Source organism: Elaeis guineensis, chromosome 9, assembly GCF_000442705.2.
Source record: "Elaeis guineensis isolate ETL-2024a chromosome 9, EG11, whole genome shotgun sequence".
NCBI classification, from domain to species: domain Eukaryota; kingdom Viridiplantae; phylum Streptophyta; class Magnoliopsida; order Arecales; family Arecaceae; genus Elaeis; species Elaeis guineensis.
The window spans coordinates 12,492,050-12,515,141 of NC_026001.2; the positions used below are offsets into that span (position 1 = coordinate 12,492,050).

At 42.8% G+C, this 23,092-nt stretch overlaps 1 protein-coding gene across 1 annotated transcript; it reads right to left on the bottom strand.

Moving 5' to 3' along the window:
* Positions 1–5,082: 5,082 nt before the first annotated feature.
* LOC105036889 (peroxidase 5-like) lies at positions 5,083–6,570 on the bottom strand. The gene is made up of 2 exons (XM_010912611.3): positions 6,155–6,570; positions 5,083–5,999 (listed from the first exon to the last, which is right to left on the bottom strand). The coding sequence occupies exons 1-2, from the start codon at positions 6,551–6,553 to the stop codon at positions 5,211–5,213; spliced, it is 1,188 nt and encodes a 395-aa protein (XP_010910913.2). The 5' UTR covers positions 6,554–6,570; the 3' UTR covers positions 5,083–5,210.
* Positions 6,571–23,092: the final 16,522 nt, after the last annotated feature.

The following is a 23,092-nucleotide window of genomic DNA, read 5'->3' on the forward strand; positions in this document are numbered from 1 at the left end:
GGCCAACTCTGCCTCCGCCTTCGCTATGTCGGCGTCGGCTTGGGCGGAGGACAAGTTCTCCTCGACCTTGGCCAGGTTCTCCAGGCTAACGCGAAGCTGTGTGCGCTCGGCCTCGAGCTCCCTGACGCAGCCGTCCCGCTCCCATCGTAGTCTGTGAATGGAGCGGGTCTTGCACTGGATCTGCTCACGAGCCGACTGAAGCTCGACCTCCGAGGCGGCTAGGCTGTTACTAAGTTGGGAGATCTCCTCCTCGAGCCTAGCCTCACGGTCGATCGATAACTTCAGCTGGTCGACCAGCGTCGCCTTCTCAGCCTTGACGATCTCGACCCTTTTCTTCCAGGCCACCTGAAAGTCGTCGAACCTTCGATACCCGGCCTCCAGCTCAGACATATTGTAGATCAGCTACAGATAGAAGGCCGGTTGTCAGAAAATCAAACTGATAGAAAACAATAATGAAGAGGAAAGAGGAAGAAGAGGAGCTCACCTGGATCATAGTTGGGTAAAAGGAAGAAAGCATGTTGGTCACCAACCGACTCTTCATGATCTCCCGGTCGGCAGGGAGAATGGTTGCCTGGCACAACCTCCTGGCCAAATCATGGTTGGCGAGGGCCGACGCTCCTTCGAAAAGCTGAACGTCGGATGATTCGATGCGGCCGGCCGACCTTGTGTCGTCGCCCGGCGCCATCGGAGCCTTCCCTCGTTCGGCCGCTCAGGCTCGAAAATCAGAGAGAGACGGGAAGCTCGAGCTCGACTGGGTCCCTCCCGAGGCTGCGACGGTCGCCACCACAGGCCGTTCGGGTTCACGTGCTTCGGCCCGAACCTCTTCAGTGGGTGGGGGAGCCGACGCTCCTTCGGCTGCCCCCTCAGCCGCCCCTTCCTCGGACGGCACTTCGGGTGGCACCACCGACGCCGACAGGATGATGACTGGTTCGTAGCCCGACGCACGTTCGGTGTCGGGCTGTGCTACCACCATTGCAATGTCAGTCGACGATGCTATCTGAGGCCTCTTGGGAGGCTGCGAAGGTCCGGCCCCGGGCGCCGGTCTCTTCCTCACCACATGTTGCCGAATGTTGGCGTCGATCAGCCTCACTCTCGATGGCATCCTTGCAATTTCAACAAAGAATCAGCACAAGTCTAAAGATGGATAGAAAAGACAAAGGACGACCGACAGATCGAGATGTACCTAAATGGAGAACCGAACTTAGACCGACGTCGTATAGAGCTTGCTCGATGACGAGCTCCCTCTGCTTTGGCACCGACACATCCTTCAGTCGGTGAAAGTTCTCTCGGTCTCCATCCTCCACTCGACTGTTTTCGTTCGGCTGAGTCCGAGGGTCGCCCCAACGGGAAAGGAACCCCCAAGGTAGCGAAGAGGAAGCAAAGAAAAATTAGTTCTTCCATCCGTGGATCGACGATGGATGACCGATGATGAACAAAAGACCCTTCCGGAGATTGAAGAACCACCACCTCCGGGCTTTTGGGTGGGGTCGGAGGATGAAGAACGTCCGGAAGAGAGAAATATGAGGAAAGGTCGGCAAAAGTCGACACAACAATGCAAAACTGATTATCAACCGGACTGAGTTCGATACTAGTTGCGCCGGACAAAGTCCGTAGTAATCTAAGATATTCCGAACGAACTCCAGAATTGGGAAGCGAAGACCTGTCTGAAGGTCCTCGACATAGAAGGCCACCTGACCCGTAGGCGGGTTGTTAACCTGACCCTCGGCCCCAGGGGCGAAGAGTTCGAACTGCTCCAGGATACCGTACTGCTCCTTGAGCCATTCGATATTCTGCCCCGAAAGTGAAGAAGCCTCCACCTTCGGGGTCGACCGAGAATCATCGGTCGGGTTTCCCGACTGACTTCCTCGAGGAGAGGTCCTAGCCATAACGCTAGCCCCAGAAAGAAGAACAAAGAAAAAAATGGCAAAGAAGAAAGGAGGCAAAGAAACAGGCACAGAAAAGAAAACTTCAAGAAGAGTTTTCGAAGGGAGAGCACGGAGACAACTACCTGGAACTGGGGGACAATTCAACAAGGCCTCAGCGCCAGGAATGGATTTGCAGCAAAAATAAAGTTTTGGATGTAAGTGGCCTCATATATATAAGGCCCTTCAACGGTCGAGAGGAAAGCGTGCCGGACGAGGGCTTCTCAGATGCCGATACGTGACAGCGCCTGGGCCCTTCCTCTGTCCGACGGTTCGACACACCTGCCCCCAGATCGAGCCACGTCGCCTCCATCCACGTGAACAGTTCCGATCTAATGGCCCCCTGACACGTGGCAGAAAAAATCGCATCTCGAAATTCGTTAACCGACGGCGGTTCGTGTTCCCAAGGAGACGGCAGTTCGTGTTCCCTAGGAGATGGCGGTTCATGTTCTCAAGGAGACGGCGGTCCATGTTCCCAAGGAGATGGCAGTTCACATTCCCAATGGGACGTCTGACACCAGATCGTTCGTTGATACGGTTGCCAGAGTCAGAGCAAGACGTGATGGATAACCACTCCTTTCGTCCGAAGCCGTCGCCCACGTGGAAGCGCTGGCCAATACGCCATCCGCTCAGGAGTGGGGGGGCAACTGTTGGGATATACCGACCGACCCTTATATGCCGACTTACTCTCAGACCGATCCGATCGTCATCCGACTCTACCGACTGACGACTCTACTGACCGACGACTTTACCGACCGACGACTACCGACAATGGCTTTTGACGATATCCGACTGAAGGTATGTCAGCCGAACAGACTCATACTGTTTTCCGACCGGCCAAGCGGCCGAGCCCAAATCACCGACCCACTGTCGGAGGTGGCATTCAACGTCCGACTTCCGCAAGGCACCAGACCAGCCGATGGTGTCCCTGGATCATCACACGACGTCTCGGCAGCCGAATACCGACATATAGTCGGCCAAACCACCCAAATGCCGTACGACTGCTATGGACAGTTGTCCTATCAAGGATATGCGGCACGGCCGTCCTGGGGCATTGTCCTGCCAAAGACATGGATTAATCCCAGCGACTTGACAGCCCATGGTGATTTGACAGCCCACGACGATTTGACAACTCCCTAGTTGTCTGCATCATTAATGGCGGGACCATACCGCATTCTACTATAAAACGGAGTAAGGCAATAGTCTTGGTAAGTCCTAAGTTCTAAATTTCAAGAAGCGTCTCTAAGCTCTTGAACTCTTTTTCTCTCTCTCTCCCGCTGAGTCCCTGATTTTTCACTGTTGCCTAGTCTCCTCTCTGATTTGACCGTCGGAGGGTCTCTGTCGGAGGCATCTCCGGTCTGTGATGACTTTTCTTGCAGGTGCGCGACACCGACGATCGAGCGACGGAGGAATTAGCCGCAATAGGTCCATTAGGTCATCATGGATTCATCCCCTGGAAAATCCTCATGTACCAATATTTGCTTCAATGTTAGCAATTTGGAATGCTGACATAAATTCTAATTTAACTGAAATCACCTTATCTCCCACAATAACTTCTCAGCTACATTGCTTTATTATTTATCAGAGCAGAGTTATGATAACAAATTTTATGCAAGCCAATAGCTGTTGGAATTGTGATATAAGCGACTTTCCCCTTTTTCATGGTAATCACAGCTCGATCCAGACCCTCGTTGACTTGTTCTTCGTCAGTTTTGAACTCAAATGGTGCTTCATCATCACAACCCTTCTTCACGAACACTGTCCCATCTCGAAGCTTCCCAATCAATTTCATTGTCACAACTGCACCCTTAATTATTTAAATTTTGACTTTTTTCTTTATATTTTCCTTGTCCCCCACAACCACGGCGATCTTAACTTCAACCTCGGTCACTTGAGCTCAACGGCGAATCCAAAAATTTTATTTTATAGAGTTAAAATAAAAATAAAAATAAAATAGTCATAAAAAAATATTAATTTTTAAAAAATAATAAAATATATAAAAATTAATAATATATAATATTTTAAATATTTTTTATAATAAATATTATAAAAAATAATATAATAAAATTTTAAATATTATTAAATATTAAAATTGTAACAGCTAATCAAAAATTACTCTAATATATATCTTTGATATGAGTAAAAAAAAAAATCAAAAAATTAAAAGAATGTTATAAAAAAGAATTAAAGGAGACATGCTTAATTCAGATTGAGAAGATGGACAAAAAAAGACATATAGTTTCTAATATATTTGGATTGATTAAGATATAAAAATAAATTGTTATAAAATTTAAATGTAAAGATTGGATGAATGGAGCCCATGAGGTTGGGGTGGGATATTAAAAGGCAAATAGAGAAGTAATAAATAAAAAATGAAAAAAAATGAGACAGAAGGAAGAAAGGTCAAAGTGCCATGAGAGAGGAAGCAAGAAGTGGGATATGTGAGTTATTAAATAAAAAATACAGATCATAATTATTCTTTTCATTTTTTTAATATGATCTTTTTAGGATATAAAAAATAAATTGATGTAGGGTTTAAATATAAGAGTTGGACAAATAAGATTGGATTGAGATAGTTAAAAATAAATAAAGAAGTAATTAATAAAGAAAGAAAAAGAAGGAGAAAAAGAGAGAGAGGTTAAAGTGATGTGAGAGAGGGAGAGAGAAGATACAGATAAGACATATGAGTCATTAAAAAGATAGAACATAGGTCATAATTATTTTTTTATATGATCTTTTTTATCTTTTATTTTTTTAAAATTTTATATGAGATATGGGATCAATTCATAAAATTAGTGGATCAATTTTGATTTTTTCTAATATATATATATATATAATATTATGGGGTCAATTTTAATTTTTTTCATTAATTAATATGACTTTTGCTATTTGTATATATATAAAGGGTCATTTTTTTTGTGGGGTCAATTGACCCCACATTTTTCTACATAGATCTGCCATTTCTTTGGACTCTTATCACTTTTTGAAGCTTTATTTCGTAGATAAGTCTATTTTCTTCATTTTTTGTAGAAAAAATATTATTAATACTCTTCTTCTCAGATAGATAACAAACAGTATCAGAGCTGTGATTACCATGAAAAAGGGGGAAGTGCTTATATCACAATTCCAACAGTAGCCATTGGCGTTACTTAAGCCTAATTTGATCAACTGCTACCAGACTTGAATCACACAAACATCAAGGGAAAAGAAATCTCAAATTGTGCGTCGACCCCCTTGGTTACAATAGTTGAATCCCCAACCCCAGCATACATAACGACAAAAATTCTCTCAGTTAACAAACCGGCAATCCCTCCTCACCTCTCCCTGGTCCCTTGCGAGCACCTCCACCAACCCAATCTTGGCCATCGCCTTGGCAAACTTCCTCGCCCATCTACCTCGGTCGTCCGCCATGCGTTCGACCACCGTCCTCGTCCTTCTGTCCGTCATCAGCACCTGGTCCGACGCCAGCAACCCCCTCCCCATCTGCAGCTCCGCGTAGTAGGATCCGTCCAGCGACGTCTCCGCCGCCGGAATAAAATCTACCTTCTGCGCCTCCGAAGCTTCCGCCGTCGTCGTCGACGTCGGAACCGGACACCTCGTCTTGAGGTACTCGGCGTGGACCGTCTCTATGCTCGGGTCTTGTCGCAGGGCGGCCGTGTAGTTATAGAGCCGGCGGTCGAATGAAGGGCAGTGAGCTCCTCCAATGGAGTGCGCACCGGAGAGGATGACCATCTCGCTCTGGGAGAAACCTTTCTTGGCGAATTTTTCCGTGAGCTGCTCGACGGTGGCGAACGGCCCCGGGAGGTCGAGCGTTTCGATGGCACGGGAGATGGTACCGTCGCGGCGGCCGGAAGGAACCGGGTAGTAGTGCTGGAGCCCGGCGAGGACGGCGGCGTCACGAGCGGCGAAGGCGAGGATGTCGGCGCAGGAGACGGTCGCCGGGCAAAAGCTCTCGATGATGGTTTTTATGATGTCGATGACTTCGATACCACGCAGCGTGGAGCCGTTGGCCGGCGATTCCTTCTCGACGGGCTCGCCGGATGGCGTTTCATCGAGCAAGATGGATGCATCACAACCCTGTTTGGGAAAAAAATTGAAGTCTTGAAATCTCGTGCAAACCATGCAGGAAGAACGTTAACTTAGAAATATGTATGTATATATATATGGAATCAAATCCATGCAACTCTTTTCACTAAAATTAACCAGACTTGCATCGTGACAAAGTGAATTACACGAACGAAACAATCATGGAAATGGAGGCGAATGAGGCCGGCGGCGATGGCGGGATCCAGGATGTGGCGGTTGCGGACAACATCATGCACGATTTGTTCAGCCTGTGGGCATGTGGAGTTGTAGAATCCAAGTTGGAGGTCTGACGAGCTTATGTTCAAAGCGTTTGTGGATACGAAGATGAAGAGGAACAGCAGGGTGGCCGGAGTCATGGTGGTGGTGGTGGTGGTGGTGTCACCCAGAATAATTGGAAGAGCACAAGAAAATGGATGGGTTTTATTTTGGGGGGTTTGTTTCCATTTTGGTTCGTTTGTTTCGATTACACCGTTGATTGAATTATTGGTCAAGTTGAAGGGTCCCAGATTGGTATGTTGAAAGGGATCCTCTGCGGTACCGTCCATCGTGCGATGGACAGCGTGCTTAGTGCACCGCACCGTGCGGTGCGCTGCAGAGGATCCGCGCGCATGTTGTGAAATGGTTAAACGGTTAAGATTGTTATCAAAAAGTGGAAGGTCGACAGGAGCAATGTTATGAAGCTCCGATTCACGTACAAGAAAATTTTCTTTTCAACATGGCAGGCAGGCGAGGATTTGTGAAATTCCCGAAAATTAATGCGGTATATGAGAACGATTGGTTCATAATTTGCTGTTGGAATAAAAATAGGATGATAGATTTTTTTTTTTTTTTTTTGGCTAAAGAAAGACACGTTAAGCTAAACTGAAACACTTATACAAAAACTGCAGCTTACAAGAAGGCACATAAGGCCAAAGTAAGGGAAAAAAAAGTAGAAGCCAGAATCGAAGAAACATGAATGTATAAGAGAGCACTCAAAGGATAAGAAAGTAGAAAACTGTGCATAGGCCCAAGACAAAACATGCACTTAAAGTACCAAAACAACAACTGTTTTGAGTAAAGAAGCAGCTGAGACGATATAATAGTCGTAGTAGCCAATGTGTTAGGACATTGCTGGTACCAGCAGAATAAGAAGAACCATGTCAGCAGCAAGCACATCGTTAAAATCTGCGGACCATTGAACACAGAAAAGTACGGAGTAATGTCGGAACTGCGGAGAGAACTGCAATAAGTTTTCTTAAGGTAGATCCTCGTCACATGATCGATCTCGTTCGAGACTTATCTCGATAAAAATCGATCGCATTCGAACGTGATCCTCAAAAAGTAGGTCTCATTAGGAGATCGATCTCGTTTAAAAATTGAGATCGGTGAAAATTCGATTTCAACATCACCTGGACGTAGCGATAGTCCAAGTTGGAGACTACATCGACTAATGACCGATCTATTTCTCCAACAGTGTCGACGAGAAACCAACGTATTTGTTTATCACGACAGTCTTGATCCACAGATCGGGTTCTTCAGCTATTACAACGCCTGACACTTCAGGTCGGTCATCTACTGACCTGACTTATCAACCCTACTTGGCGAGTCCGAGACTACTGACATGTGGGTCACTCAATCCGGACTGCTTTCAGTCAATTTCATCTTACTTCGGCTAGTGACCGACCTGGATATCGACATCGGCCAAATAGCGGACGGTCAAGTGAGGCGGCCATGTGGTCATATCGAGTCACATCAAGTTGCATCATCCTGAGATCATACCCTAAGTGCTTTGCTCCGCACCGTGATAGGATGCCACAAAATTATTAACTATACCACATGTGCACGATAAGATCTGCCTTCGCAATTGCCGGTGTGCCAGAAAAAAAGTATGCCCGCTGACTGTGCCATTTAAATATGTCCCCATATGCCTCCGTATGACAGGATGTTACCGGAATGCATTTCTGTCCTTTTGTCCTTCTATAAATGGAGGTAACAGAAGACCCCTAGGAGGTACGCACATTCTAATACTCAAAGTCCAGAAACTCTGCTTTACTCGTTCCTCCATCTTTTGAGCTAAAAACTGACTTGAGCATCGGAGTGTCTTCGTTGGAGCCATCTTCGACGCGGGCTTTTCTTGCAGGTCTCTCAGATGCCATTGGACACCACCGTCCGACTTTTCCATCTGGCCCGAGTTGATCTTGCCTCCGTTCAATGCACTACGAGCACTCGCTCCCATTCTTGATCCTCTCAACTGTACCCTCTCTTCGACGTGTGGTCCTTCTCCATCAATTTTCTATCATTCCACACTCAGGCATGACGATCTGACTACCCCACCAGAGATGAGCCGCAACAGTTTGGCACGCCAGGTAGGGGGGAGGAGAAACATTCTTCCAGAAGTTACAATGGCCAAGAAGAGAGTGCAAAATGCTTCCCTTAGTTTTGTTCGATGCTCATCGCGGTGCGACGTACTTCTGACGACCTTCGGAGAGCCGAGTGTCTTGCGATCGGAGGAAACAGCATACCAGCAATAGCTTGCCACCTTGATGCAGCAAGTCAGAGTACTGATGGAGGCTATCCATAGTCTCCAACAGACTGTAGAGCAGCAGGAACAGCAGCAATGACGGACAAAAGATTCGGTGCTGCGGGATGCACCCTCCAGACAGAGTCCTCGACCCCGTTCTCCATCCTACCACTCATCTCGATGCTCCCATCAGATGGCTTCTCAACCTGTCTGATGGTCGCCACAATCTGACTCTCGGCGCACTCCGCACGCCACTTCCAACGATCGTCGGTCCCCTTCTCCTTGACGAGCTTCACACAAGGGGAAGAGACCGTGATCTCTGTCAAGATCTTCTTTCAGAGAAGGTTCTACCTCCAGATATTCTAAGCATCCAGATGAATCTCAACAGTGGCTGGATGAATACGATCTCAAGCTGAAGGAGTTTGATCACCACTTGAATTGGCTCCAAGCGAACAACCAAGATCCCACCGATAAGCTCTGCATCAGCTCCTGTCTGCCCTTCTCTTGATGAATTCTCGACGAACCCATTTTAGGTCGATTTAAGATACTGCAGGTGGAACCGTACGATGATACCACCGATCCACTCGACTATCTTGAGAGCTACAAAGCTCTCATGCTTTTTCAAAGGGCATCCGATGCCCTCCTCTGCGTTGCTTTTTTGGTCACCTTCAGAAAAACTACTCAAACGTGGTACTCCGAACTTCAACTGGAGAGTATCCATTCATTTGACCAACTTGGACAGCTCTTCTTGGTGCACTTCGATATCAATCGAAAGGTGCCGCGGATATCTGATAGCCTTTTCTCCATCAGACAGCAAGACAGAGAAGCTCTATGAGACTTTATGGCATGCTTCAACGCTGCCACCCTGAAGATCCGGGATCTCGATGAATCGATGACCATTACAGCCATGAAGTAGGGATTGCGCAACCCAAGTTCACCTATTCTCTGGACAAGATGCTTTCCTAGACATTTATCGAACTCCTCGAGCACACACAGAAGTACATCCAAGTCGAGGAGGGCGAAAAAGACTAACATCGATCTGAGGACAAGGATCCGAAGAAGAAGACCAAGAAAGAAGGAACGTCCGCGGGATCGAGTCGAGCCCGGGCTTAGAGGGAGGCCCCGCCTTTTCGGCCAAGCCCGAGGCCAAAGAACTTTGACTCTACGTATGATTCCTACACCCTTCTAACTACTCCTCATACACAGATCCTTACAGAAATAGAGGGGGAGGACTACCTTCGACGATCCTAGCCGATGAAGATAAGAGCAGCATTCTGTAATCGGAGGCACTACTGTCGATTCCATCATGACTACGATCACGATATCGAGAGGTGCATCGAGCTGAAGAATGGGATAGTGGATCTGATACGACAGGGATATCTCAGGAAGTACATATGGGATCGACCTATGCAGCTGTCAGGAGACTCTCAGCCTTAGTCGTGCCCTGACGAGGAAACTCACACTCAACCCATGGTGGGTGTGATCAATGTGATCTCGATGGGACTAAGACCTCTGGGAGCCGATGACTCAGAAAGCTCCTCCAAACATTGGTGACTAAACAACGATATCATCTTCTCTGAAAAAGATCTGCAAGAAGACCAAATTCCTCATAATGACGCTATTGTTGTATCAATGACGATAGCTAATTATGATGTAAAATGATATCTTATTGATAACGGAAGCTCAGCCGACGTGATTTTTTATGATTATTTTTCTTGAATGTAATTTTCTATTGATCAACTTAAACTAGTCAATGCTCTCTTGACCAAGTTTACTGGTGACTCGGTCAAGGTAGAATGGGAGATAAAACTTTATGTTATTGTCAGACGATCACCTTGGCAATCGATCGTGTAGCTCAATTTTCTTATAGTCCGGATTTTCTCTGCCTACAATGTTATCCTGGGGTGACTCAGGTTGAATGCACTCTAAATGATTGTCTCAACGTACCACTTGCTCGTGCGCTTCCCAACAAGAAAAAGAACTGGTGAAATGAGGGAAGATCAGCAACTGGCCCGACAATGCTATTTAACGAAAATCAAAGGAAAGAAGCTGGCTGAAGCTCTTCCCATCGACGACGGACTGAACCAAAGAGAGAAAAATAGTTGAGGAGAACCCATAGAGTGACTCACTTCGATGTCCCTCAACGAGGAGGATCCGATCAGAACTTACTTCAAGTCGGATCTTCCTTAAGCGACGAATTGAGGGAGAAGCTGATCAACTTTCTAAGGAAGAATGCAGATATCTTCATCTAATCTGCCTCAGACATGTCAGGTATCCCACCTGATATGATTGTCCATCGACTAAATATCGATGTCAAGCACAAGCTAGTGAGACAAAAGAAAAGAAGTTTCGCTATCCAATGATAGAAGACCATCGATGAGGAAGTCGACAGCTTGCTAGCAGCCAATTTTATCCGTGAGGTGACCTATCCAGATTAGCTCATGAATGTTGTGATGGTCAAGAAAGCTAATAGCAAGTGACAGATGTGCATCGATTATATCGATCTGAATAAAGCTTATCCGAAGGACAGCTTTTCATCATGCTTGATTGATCAACTGGTTGATGCCACGTCAGGCCATCAGCTGTTTAGCTTCATGGATGCCTTCTCCAGCTACAATCAGATCCAAATGGCATCGAAGGATGAGGAGAAGATGATGTTTATCACCAACAAAGGCTTCTACTGCTACAAAGTCATGCCTTTTAGTCTCAAAAATATCGGGCCTACATATCAGAGGCTGGTCAACAAAATCTTCAAGAACTAGATCGGCTGCAACATGGAGGTCTACATCAATGATAAGCTCATGAAGAGCAAAGAAGCTGCTCTCCATATCAACGATCTAACGAAAGCTTTCGACATCCTGAAGAGACATTAGATGAAACTGAATCCGACCAAGTGCGCCTTCGACATCACATCGAAAATTTTTTTTAGTTTCATGATGATGAAGCGAGGCATCAAGGCCAACCCTGAGGAGATCAAGACGGTTCTCAACATGAAGCCACTAATCTCTCGATGGGATATCCAGAAACTAGCGGGACACGTTGCATCTCTGAACCGATTTATCTCCAAGTTTGCAGAATGGTGCCTCTCCTTCTTCAAAACCCTCAGATAGATGGACTTCACTTGGATGGAAGAATGTTAGAAGGTTTTCAATGATCTGATGTGGTACCTGAGTTCTCCTCTACTTCTGACGAAGCCAAATACCGACGATGAATTACTCATGTATTTGGTTGTGACTCCTGAAGCCATGAGCTCGATATTTGTCTGAGAAAAAAATTAAGTGCAAAAATCGATCTACTACATAAGTCGGATGCTGCGTGGGGCGGAAGTCAGGTATCCTTGAATTGAACAGGTGGTCTTCACGATCATCACGATGACTCGATGATTGTGACCTTATTTTTAGGCCCACTCAGTGAAGATCCTGACCGACCTCTCCCTAAAGACTCTACTTCAATGACCAGACACCTCGAAAAGGATGGCCAAGTGGATGGTCAAACTTAGTGAGTTCGATCTCTCTTATGTTCCATGATCCTCGATACAGGCTCAGATACTTATCGATTTATTGTCGAGTGCACTCTGACCGACGACAGTCAAATCGAGGATCGCTCTCAAGGAGAATCTTTAGAGCCTACATGAATTCTATATATGGATGGAGCCTCAAATGCCCAAGACTGCGGTGCAGGTCTCATTTTGACCAACATTGATGGGGTGGTGATTGAGTACGTTCTTTGATTTGGCTTCAAAACTTCTAACAATCAAGCTGAATATGAAGCTCTGATAGTCAGATTGAAGATCGTCAAAGATCTCGATGTGAAACATCTAAGAAAGTTCACCAACTCGCAGCTGGTCACTAGACAATTCTGAGGAGAATATGAGGTCTGAGATCCAATTCTCTTCAGGTATCTACAGAAACTCAGATCTCTGTAAATAAATTTTGATTACTTCAAGGTCTACCATATTCCTCGCTTGGAGAAAATTCGAGCTGATTCTCTGTCCTGACTCGCCACATCTGATTGCAGTGAGTTGGAGAGGATCTTCATCGAGCACCTCAAAACTCTAAGTATCGACTCCAAGGTGGAAGTTCATCAGGTTCAGATCGATCATGAATCGAGCTAGATCGATCCGTTCGTTGAGTTTCTGATCAACAAAATCTTACCGACTGATCCTACTGAGGCACACCGAATGAAGAGACTGGCAGTCCGGTACGTAATCATCGACGACCAACTCTATTGGAGGTTAGCATCTTTGCCCCTGCTCAAGTGTCTTTGGCCCTCCGAAGCCAACTATACTCTTCGGGAGACGCACGAGGGCACTTATGGCAACCACTTGGGGGGTAAGTCATTGTCCAACAAGATACTATGGTAAGGATATTATTGGCCGACCATGCAGAAGAATGCTGTCGATCTAGTGTAGAAGTGTGATCAATGTCAAAGGTTTGCCAATGTCCAAAAACTTCCATCAAGTCAACTCACAATCATATCAGTACCATGGCCGTTTGCTCAGTAGGAAGTTGATATACTCAGTCCTTTCCCACCTGCCAGTGGACAAAAGAGGTTCATTATCATGGCCATCGACTGCTTCACCAAGTGGATGGAGGTCGAGCCACTGGTGCAGATAACAAAAAGGAAGACCACCGACTTTCTGTGAAAATCCATTATCTACTGCTTGATTTATCCTGAGTGATCATCACCGATAATGATCGATAATTCGACAATGCCAGATTTGAGAAATTCTATACAAAGTATCACGTCGTCCATAAATTTACCTCGATCGGGCACCCACAATCCAATGGAGAAGTCGAGGTGACCAATAAGATAATTCTACAAGATCTAAAGACAAGAATCGATCAAGCCAAAGGATGTTGGGCTGACAAACTCTCCAGCATCTTATGGTCTTACCGAATGACTCCTCGCATCCCGACCGGAGAGACCCCCTTCAGACTGGCATTCGGGACAGAAGCTGTGATCTCGATTGAGATCGGCCTAACTTCGATTTAGATGGAGCAATATGACGAATGGACCAATTTGGACAAGCGACGAGCTGATCTGGACTTGCCCGATGAGATTTGAAGATAAGCCAAACTGAGGATGCTCTCCTATCAGTAAAGGATAGCTCGGTACTACAACTTTCGAGTCAAGCCTAAGACCTTTTGAGTTGGAGACCTAGTCCTTAGGAGAGCCGAAGTCTCCAAACCAATCGAGTAAAGAAAGTTGTCCCTGAATTGGGAAGGTCACTACAAGGTTTCTATAGTTCTACGACCTGGAGTATACAAGATCGAGAGTCTGGACGGTATAGAGATTCCTCGAACTTGGAACGTCGAAAATCTACGGATGTATTTTCAATAGGAACACCTTATAAATAAAATTTTTTCTTTCCTACAATTTTGTGTTAAACAATTCAACTCTCGGAGGCTTAACCATCGATCGAACCAGAGGTCACCTTGGTTAGATTCGAGATGCAATGACGAAAACCGTTGGTCAAGGACCAAGGCCACCTCGGTGAAATTCGAGGCACAACAAATGGCGACGCTCTTCTATGATGGAACGACCTACAACAAAAATACTCGTCAGGGATCCAAGTCACCTCGACGATTTTCGAGATGCGGTGCGATCAAAATATTGACAAGACACTAAGTCACCTCGATAAAATTCGAGGTCAACAGCAGTACTGATGAGACACGAGATCACCTCGACAAAATCCAAGAAGGAACTCCTAAGAAATCAAGAAGTCCCTCTGAAATAAGTCGACCATGACCTAGGTGAGACTGAACTACGGGGGACAGATGACTCAAGATGTTCCTCCGACTTGAAAAACTCCTCCAGACATCAGCAACTTAGTCGCTGGTACCCAATACGTTGTTATTTGACTAATGCCCGTTTAACAGAGTTATGGAGTCCGGTAACTGTTAGCATGGCAGCATGGCTGAAGGGCTACTGGAGTATAAGCTACAGTTCGCAGCACAGACCCAGACGAAATCTGAAATTATTCGGCTAATGTCTATTTAATAGAACCATGGAGTTCGGCAACTATTAGCATGCCAACTCTGACCGAAAGGCCGCTAGAGTATAAGCTACAGTTCGTGGTGCAGACCCAGGTGAAATCCGATGTTATTCAGCTAATATCCATTTGATGGATTCATGGAGTGTGGCAACTATTAGCATTGCAACTATGGCCGAAGGGCTGCTGGAGTATACGATTCAGATCGCGGCACAGATCTAGATGAAAAAAGTTGTGGTTAATCGGCTTATCCCCGATTGACCAAAGATCAATTGATCTGAAGTGAAGTAGAAATATGACCATGCTCCACCTCAACTACCATGCTTCAAACTCGATGAGATGCTCCACAGAATGGCAACCTGCACCCCGAGACAACAAGTCTGCTACGTGCAGCTTCCGGAGATGATCGTCAGGAAAAGCTACTCGAACCTACATGTCGGTTAACTCCTTTTGTCTGATAAAAACTACATAATCAGACTCAAGAGTTGAGGGAGCAATTGTTGGGATAGGTCCTCATCACATAACCGACCTCAATCGAGGCCTATCTCGATAAAAATCAACCTCATCAGAATGTGGTCCCTAGGAAGCAGGTCTCACCAGGGGACCGACCTCTTCTGAAAATTGGGATCGATGAAAGTCTGACCTCAACATCACCTGGACGTGGTGACTATCCAAATTGAAGACTACATCGATCAACGACTGACCTATTTCTCCAGCGGTGTTGACAAAAAATCAATGTACTTTCCTATCGCGATAGTCCTGATCCATAGATTGGGTTTTTCAGCTGCCTACAATGCCTGACACTTCAGGTTTGTCATCTACCAACCTGACTTACTAACTCTACTTAGCGAGTCCGGGACTGCTGGTACGTGGGTCACTCACCCTGGATCGCTTCCAATCAATTTCATTTTGCTCCGACTAGTGACCGACCTGGATATTAATAGTATGCGGTCAAGTGAGACTGCCATACGGTCATGTCAAGTCACATCAAGTTACATTATCCTGAGGTCATACCCTAAACGCTCTGCTCTGTACCATAATAAGATGCCATAAAATCATTAATTATACCACATGCATGTGATAAGGTCCATCTCCATGACCGCCAATGCACTGGACAAAAGACATGCCCACTGACAGTGTCATTTAAAGATGCCCCCATGCGGCTCCGTATGACAGGACATTATCGAAATACATTCCTATCCTTTCATCCTTCATCTTGCTCTCTCTATAAATGGAGATAAAAGAAGACTCCCGAGGGGCACGTGCTTTCCAAGACTCAATCCAGAAACTCTGCCTTACTCGCTCCTCTACCTCTTGAGCTGAAAACTGACTTGAGCGTCGGAATATCTTCATCGGAACCATCTCCAGTGCAGACTTTTCTTGTAGGTTTCTCTGCTGCCACCGAATGCCACCGGCTGATTTTTTCGTCTGATCCGAGTTGACCTTGCCTCCATTTGTCGCACCGTGAGCCCTCGCTCTCATTCTCAACCCTCTCAATTATGCCTTCTCTCCAACGAGCGATCCTTTTCCACCAGTTTTCTATCATTTCACACTCAGGTACGATGATCCGACTATCCTACCAGAGATGAGCCGCAACATGATCAGTGCGTAGATCAAATAAATCATCTTGATTGCAAATTTGCAGTAGAAATAGGTATATGTAGTCCTATCATTGCATCCGCAACCAAATAAAGTAGTGGAGCCTGAAGAACCAAACAGTGCAGAGATGGAGAAAGTATTTTGATGTAATTGATCCCAATAATGTTGATGGATAATAAAGGAGTATGAACCCAGCAATGTGAAACAAGAATTAGAGAGCAATGTAAACCACAAGGAACCAATGATGTAGAAGAATATAGCAGTATGACATGCAACATTGTGGAGTAGAATTTGTTGGAATTTGGTGATGGGTACTTTTTATGCTTATGCCCTGATATCATTTTATAAAGATGGATAGAGGAGAGAGGAGTACTCAATCATATATGATAAAAAATACTTGAGAGAGGAGAGGGACAATATCACAATTCATATTCACTTCATATCTAACTCCTATTACATACTAAGAAAACTATTTCTATTTATAATACTCACAAATATATTAATTACTGGAGTTATATGACTCTTTGATCTCTACAATATATTAATTAATATCCCACATACTTTTCTAAGAGATATACATATATTCCTAAACTTCTCACGCATATTTCTAAAAGCCACAAACATATTTTTAGATATAAGTTCATGTACCTATATTTAATACATCTCTTATATCTGGACATGCATAGATAATCCCACTCACATAGTTCAGTGTAATTTATGATAAACAATAAATTCATGTTTATCTTCCAACACCCCCTCTTAAATATGAATTTTTGTTTAACATCTTTTTCTTCAGCTTCTCACAACTGGTCCGCATCCTGAAGAAAAATCTCTGACAACTGAAACATATTTTCAAGATAGATATTCTTTCTTCTTCTCATAATTGCTGTCGAATTTTTCTACACTATTGTCCAATGTTACTAGCTTTTCTTTCAATGCATCACATTCCTCTACCATTATTTTTGTACATCTCAGTCAAGTCTTGATGGTCATATTTCAGATCCTATAATTTTTTGTAGTCACATCTCTTACTACAAAGTCATACATAGTTTTGAGATGCCTAATTGCTTTTAATGCTGCTTCTTGCTCCGCTTCTTTTTTTGTACTAGCTTTACTTCCATAAATCACATATCTTCCATATCCATCATCAAGATTAGTATAAGTCATAAAAGTAGAATCATGGTCTAATCCACACTTTTCATATAAACATGAAACTGATGGTTAATTTAATTTCTCAAGCAAATCTTTGAGTATTGTTTTAAATGAGATTGTCAAAATAGTTGATATTACCTTACTGGATATATTGTTCTCCATTGTATTTTACCAAAACTCATAATTCTCTTAGTAGTTGTACTTCTTCAGAGACTTTCTTCATCTTTTTCATGAAAGACTTCTTGTCTTCTTCTCTTATGGAGTCACTCTCGACTCGCATTGTCTTAACGGATATCTATTTCTCATCTTGAATCCGGAGTATCATACAAGTTGCAAACTTCTCACTCAACAGGTCTTCTAATCTGAAGTTTTCTGCTTCAACTATGGAGAAATATTCTTTTACCTTTCACACCACTTCGGATTGTACTTTGCTTTGACTGTTGTCTTAGAACCGAACTGGCTCTGACTATTGCCGTAGGATTGAATTTGGCTCTGATATCACTTTATTGCTTGTAGCCTTTGGCCATCAATCTTGCTTTATACTTTTCTATATATTCTTGAGCATTCTTCTTCTTCATGTAAACCCATGTAACACCATGGGTATATGACCTTTGGAGAGAGTAGTAAGTTTTCAAATATCATTTTTCTCTATTACTTTGATCTCCTTATCTATGGTAGCTTTTCAAATCTTATCTTGTATTGCTTCTTTAAAAAATATATTTTCATTGTTAGCTAAAAGACAAATGAGATTAAGTTCTTTTGTTATCTCATATATGTGGAATTTCAGTGCAGGGGTAAACGATAATTTTAAAATTTTTAAAATTATAATTTTACAGTAAAAATTATTAATTAATCTAATTAATTAACATATATTAACCCTACACAAGGATCTAAATATGATATATATAGCATGCATTTAAATTTAAAATTTGAATTCTACAGTAAACATTTTACTGTTATGTGTTCAGAACACATTACCTTCGTGTAGGTAGTCGATCGCCACAGTCTGATCACCATCGAAAAAATTTGATCATCGTAATACATCCACACAGTATGTCTGACCTCTGCGGATCATCACATGAAGCTTCTGATCTGATCGGCTCCTCATGAATGCTAGTTCGTTACAGAACCCTTTCGACGGTTAATGTTGATCGAACTCCTTCGATCGGTGTCTGTCGACTCTTCGGATGCTCTGGATCATCAGCAGAGATACTTGAGAGGTTGATGAAGCTCTTCTTAAAATTTGGTGGGCTCACGATACTTGTAGCTCATTTCTCACTTCCCGAACCTAGACAGAAACCCTAGGGTACTCACAGAAAATCCTGCGCCCATTTTTTTTTTTCTTTTCTCTCGAAAATTTTTTAAACTTTGATCTCACGCACAAGGCTTTCTCACACCACTCTTTCTTTCTTAGATAAGATGTTACACATGCCCCATCTTCTTTTTTCTTTTAAAACAGTGCAACCGTGTCTTTATCGCGTAAGAGGATAAAGCTAGGTGGTTGCTCACTTGAATTCAAATCGAATTTGAATTCAAATGCCAACCTACCTATCCTTATCCACTCAAGGCGTGAAAAGAGAAGGGGTGTGGGTTCTTTGTGCGTAGAGAGTCTACATGAGAAACTCTTTTTCGTGTAGAGGAAGGGGCGCATAAGGGATAAAGTGGCGCATGGATTAGTTGCCCATTCAAATTCAAACTTTATTTGAATTTGAATGGCCAACCAACCATCTTTATCCACTCAGATGGTGCACACAAGTGGAGCGTGGGAAGGCTTCTATGTAGGAGAAAATTCACGAGAACTTTTTCTCGTGAATTCAAATAGGCACAGGTGAGGTGAGGTGGCGCAGGGAGATAAGTCAAGGTGGTTTCAAACCTAATTGAACCAATCTTATTAAAATAGGTTAGGCACAATTAGACTAAGTTAAACCCAACATAATTAGGCTTAATTAGGCTCAATAAAATCTAATCAAATCAAAAATTGACTAAGCCCAATCCTGATCAGATCAGGGACCAAACCACCTCGACGATTAGGTCAACTCTTAACCTAATCGGGTCAAACCCAACTGAATCCAATTCAATTTGACTTGATCCAAAAATAATTACTCAATCAAATTGAGTTAATTAGCGATCAAATCACTAATTAAACTCTCATAAATACTGAGTCCAAATCGATGGGCAATCGGATATCAAAGTTCATCGATATGAAACCTTGATCGAAGAGTCCCAAACCAGTGGACTCTTGACCTCGGTACCCAAAATGTATGGAACTCATGATCAGAGAATCCTGATTCTCGATCATAGAGTCCAGACATGTAGGACTCAGAGTCTCCGAGCATAAAGACTCTTGGTCGAAGAGTCCCAGCCAATGGGACTCTTCACCAGCCATCAGATCAGATAGGAACCTTTAATGTGTATGACCCCGCAGGTTCAAATCTAAGCCGGTAGCACAGGAATTAATTTATGTACTAATTGAAGTGACCATCTAGCAATGGTACCTGACGTCGGATAGGTTGAATAGTCACAATCACAACATTCAGAACCTACACGAATATGATTACTGTATAATTCATCCCTTTTGACCCTTGTTTAGGATGACTCAGAGTTAAACTATCAACCCTGATCAGATCATTGAATCGTGCTCAACTCAAACAGTCCTGTGACTCTTCACTAGGACTACCCTGGCCAAGATTTTGCTAAATTGAAATACGACTGTACACAGCTCCTGAACTGGAGTGGTCAATCTCATCTTGACACACGCACCGATAAGTCAAGTACTTGACTATACCCAGCAGCCTTCGTTACTGAATTAGAAATTTAGATAGTCCAGTGCCTAAGTGCAGTGAGTTGCTTGCAAGTCACCGTGGCGGTTTCAGATCGGAGGGACAGTTATACCCATATCCCATCGGAGCAAATCTTGACAGCAGAAAAAGTTTCAGAGTCGGTCACGTTCAGTGCAGATGTACCCTTACATCTCACCTGTATGCCATACCAGTATCTCCATACTCCTTGATTAAGAGGACAACCAACCCATATGGCACACAACGACCTATGCTTGATAAACGTTGTTGTCTTTCGTAACAATGTATCATTTGGTCGCGAACAGGTTTAAGGACTAAACGATAAATCCTCTTTTGTCGAGTCTAAATAGTCCTAAGGACTTCACCACAACGTAGGAGTTCATTAGAAGATGAAATAATTTGTGATGAAAATATTAAAATAATTTTATTTATTTATAATTTATATACTAATACAAGAAAGAGCACAACCGTCAACAGGGTGACGATTGGCTTTGGGACACTATTCTCAACAATATAGCTTTTGCAAACTTCTTGTCTTCCTTTGCATTGGACTATCATCCAAAGGAGGTGATACTCTTGAATGAGAAGATGAAGTGGTGAAGAAACTTTAAAATGCACCTTTGATTCTTTCTCTAAAGGTTGCTTTAAACTTAAAATATTATTCTTCATCTTCGATATGTAATAAATATTAGAGATAAATTTATGACTTCCATCTTTTAATTGAACAAGGATTTTACCTTTGCCCTTCACGTCTATTTTGGAAGAGTCACCAAAAGATACATGTTCATTCATCGATTCGTCCGACTCCACAAATATGTTCTTATAGTCACACATGTGATTGCTTACATCGGTATCTAAGAACCACATATTTTGTTCACTGGTGTCATTTTCTTTACAAGCAAGTAACAAGATTTCATCACCATTGTCACGCCCCGAATCTGGGACATAACACGGCCATGCTACCGAGGGATGGAGTCCACGATAACACGAAGCTAATCCATCATAATCATCTAAAATCCATCAAATAAAAAGATTCAATTTCATTATTCATCAAATAATCGAATCAATATTGGTTCAGAGCATCTAAATCCAAAAGCAAGTACCAACCCGAATCTCAATATTTATAAATAACTACAAATCCGTGATTATAAAATAACTAAACTTCTGCTACCAACTTTTCAAGCTTGCTATGCAGATCTTCAAGCCTGGATTCCTTTTGTCGATCCTAACCTTATTCCTCTGTTCAAACAAAAAGAAAATAAAAAGAATATGAGCTACACTAGCCCAGTAAGTAGAACTTGTGCTTTTTATCGGATCAAACATAAATTTTTCATGATAATACAATATTTAAAAAATAACAGATAATACAAAATAAAGCATTTCATAGAGCATATAACAAAACAAGTTATAAACTCATCATGCATGCATAAATCATGTATATTTCACAATCATGAATCGTAAATCATTTTCATCATGTATTTATGTCATGTTTCAAAATATTGCTCACAGATATTCGTACTAAGTCACTATTATATCCGTGACAGGGCCATGTTTCTTAATCGACAGAGTTCTTAATTCATGTGCCAACTTTATACCCGCTGGCAGGGTCATGTTTCGTGTGGATGCTAGCTCCGGATGTCGACTTCCCGAAGGGATTCATTCATAGCCTTCTGAGAGCCTTTGAAATCCTTATATCTTTTTTTTAAAATATACATATACATAGATGGAAAAATAATAAAATTTATGCTTCATAATCATACTATTTTCATAAGACAGATTCATGAAATCAATGCTTATAATAAAATATGCTTTTTCATATCACATATGCCGATCCTTATTTTATGAAAAATTATGATTTCATCGATAGCAATTCTTTGCATAAAAATATGATCATTTAAAAGTAAATAAGGAGCATAAGATCTACTTACCTCGTTCATCTTAGATCTTCAGACTTCGTTAAAAGAATCAGCTAATCCTATTTAAAATATCAAATCATCATCAATTTCTATTCCATAAATATAATAAGATTAAATCATAAGGAAAGAGGACTGTTGTTCGGATGTGTCGGACCATCCAAATACCAGGGCAATTCAGAGTCTTTAATCTGAGGGCCAGATTTAAGTGACTTGATCAAGAAATCGTGAAGCACAGATCGAATTAAGGTCAAGATCAATCAATAGAGTTCATTAATAATGAATTTGAAAGATCCATGATATGATCAAATGAGGTTGACATACAGCACGAATATCAAAGTAACTTTGGATCATCTTGTTAGAGTCAATATGAATCCCTAAAAGATGAAGGCATGACTCGGTACAGGATTCATAGACCTTCTTAGAGAGAGAAAGTCAATCATGAGAGAGAAAGTGGAGAGAGAATCTTCGTATCCTTTAAAAGTGGTAATCATGATTGAGATCATCAGAGGTTATATCAGGGTGACTTAATATGGATTAACCATGATCGATGTTATCAATTTCGAATAAAGATCGGATCGGGATTCGATCTACTTCACGAATTTCGGAGCAGTCTCAGATCATCATATTTTCATCTCAAGTTTATCCTAGGATCTATAAAGCAATCAGAGAGAGAGAATGACCCTAGAGAGATAAAATTCATAAAAAAGATATAAAAAGTTAGAGAGAGAAAATAGAGAGAGAAAATATAGAGAGAGGAGAGAGGAAAGAGAGAGAAAGGAGATAGAGAAAATTTCTCTCTCTTCTTTTCTTCTTCTTTTCTATTTTTCTGTTTTCTTTTTCTTTTTCTTTTTTTTCTCTTTTTTTTTCTTTTCTTTTCTTTTCTTCTTCTTCTTCCTTCTTCTTTTCTTTTCTTCCCGCGGCCTCCTTTGGCTGAAACAGGGGAAGACCGTGAGGTCCCCCCCTTGGTGGCCCAGACTTCGATGAGATGGTGGTTTGGTCGGAGGTCCGGCAACGGTGGCCGACCATGCGAAGCCGGTCGTGATGGGGTTCGGCCGGCAAGCTTTCTTTCTTTTTTTTTTTCTAAAAAAAATAGGGGATCCGTCCCTTTTCTTCATGATTTTCGA

Coding starts and splice junctions, on each gene's coding strand:
- LOC105036889 (XM_010912611.3), bottom strand. CDS start 6,553: ATGGACGGTACCGCAGAGGATCCCTTTCAACATACCAATCTGGGACCC. Junction 6,000..6,154: donor TCCATGATTGTTTCGTTCGT/GTAATTCACTTT, acceptor TTTCCCAAACAG/GGTTGTGATGCATCCATCTT.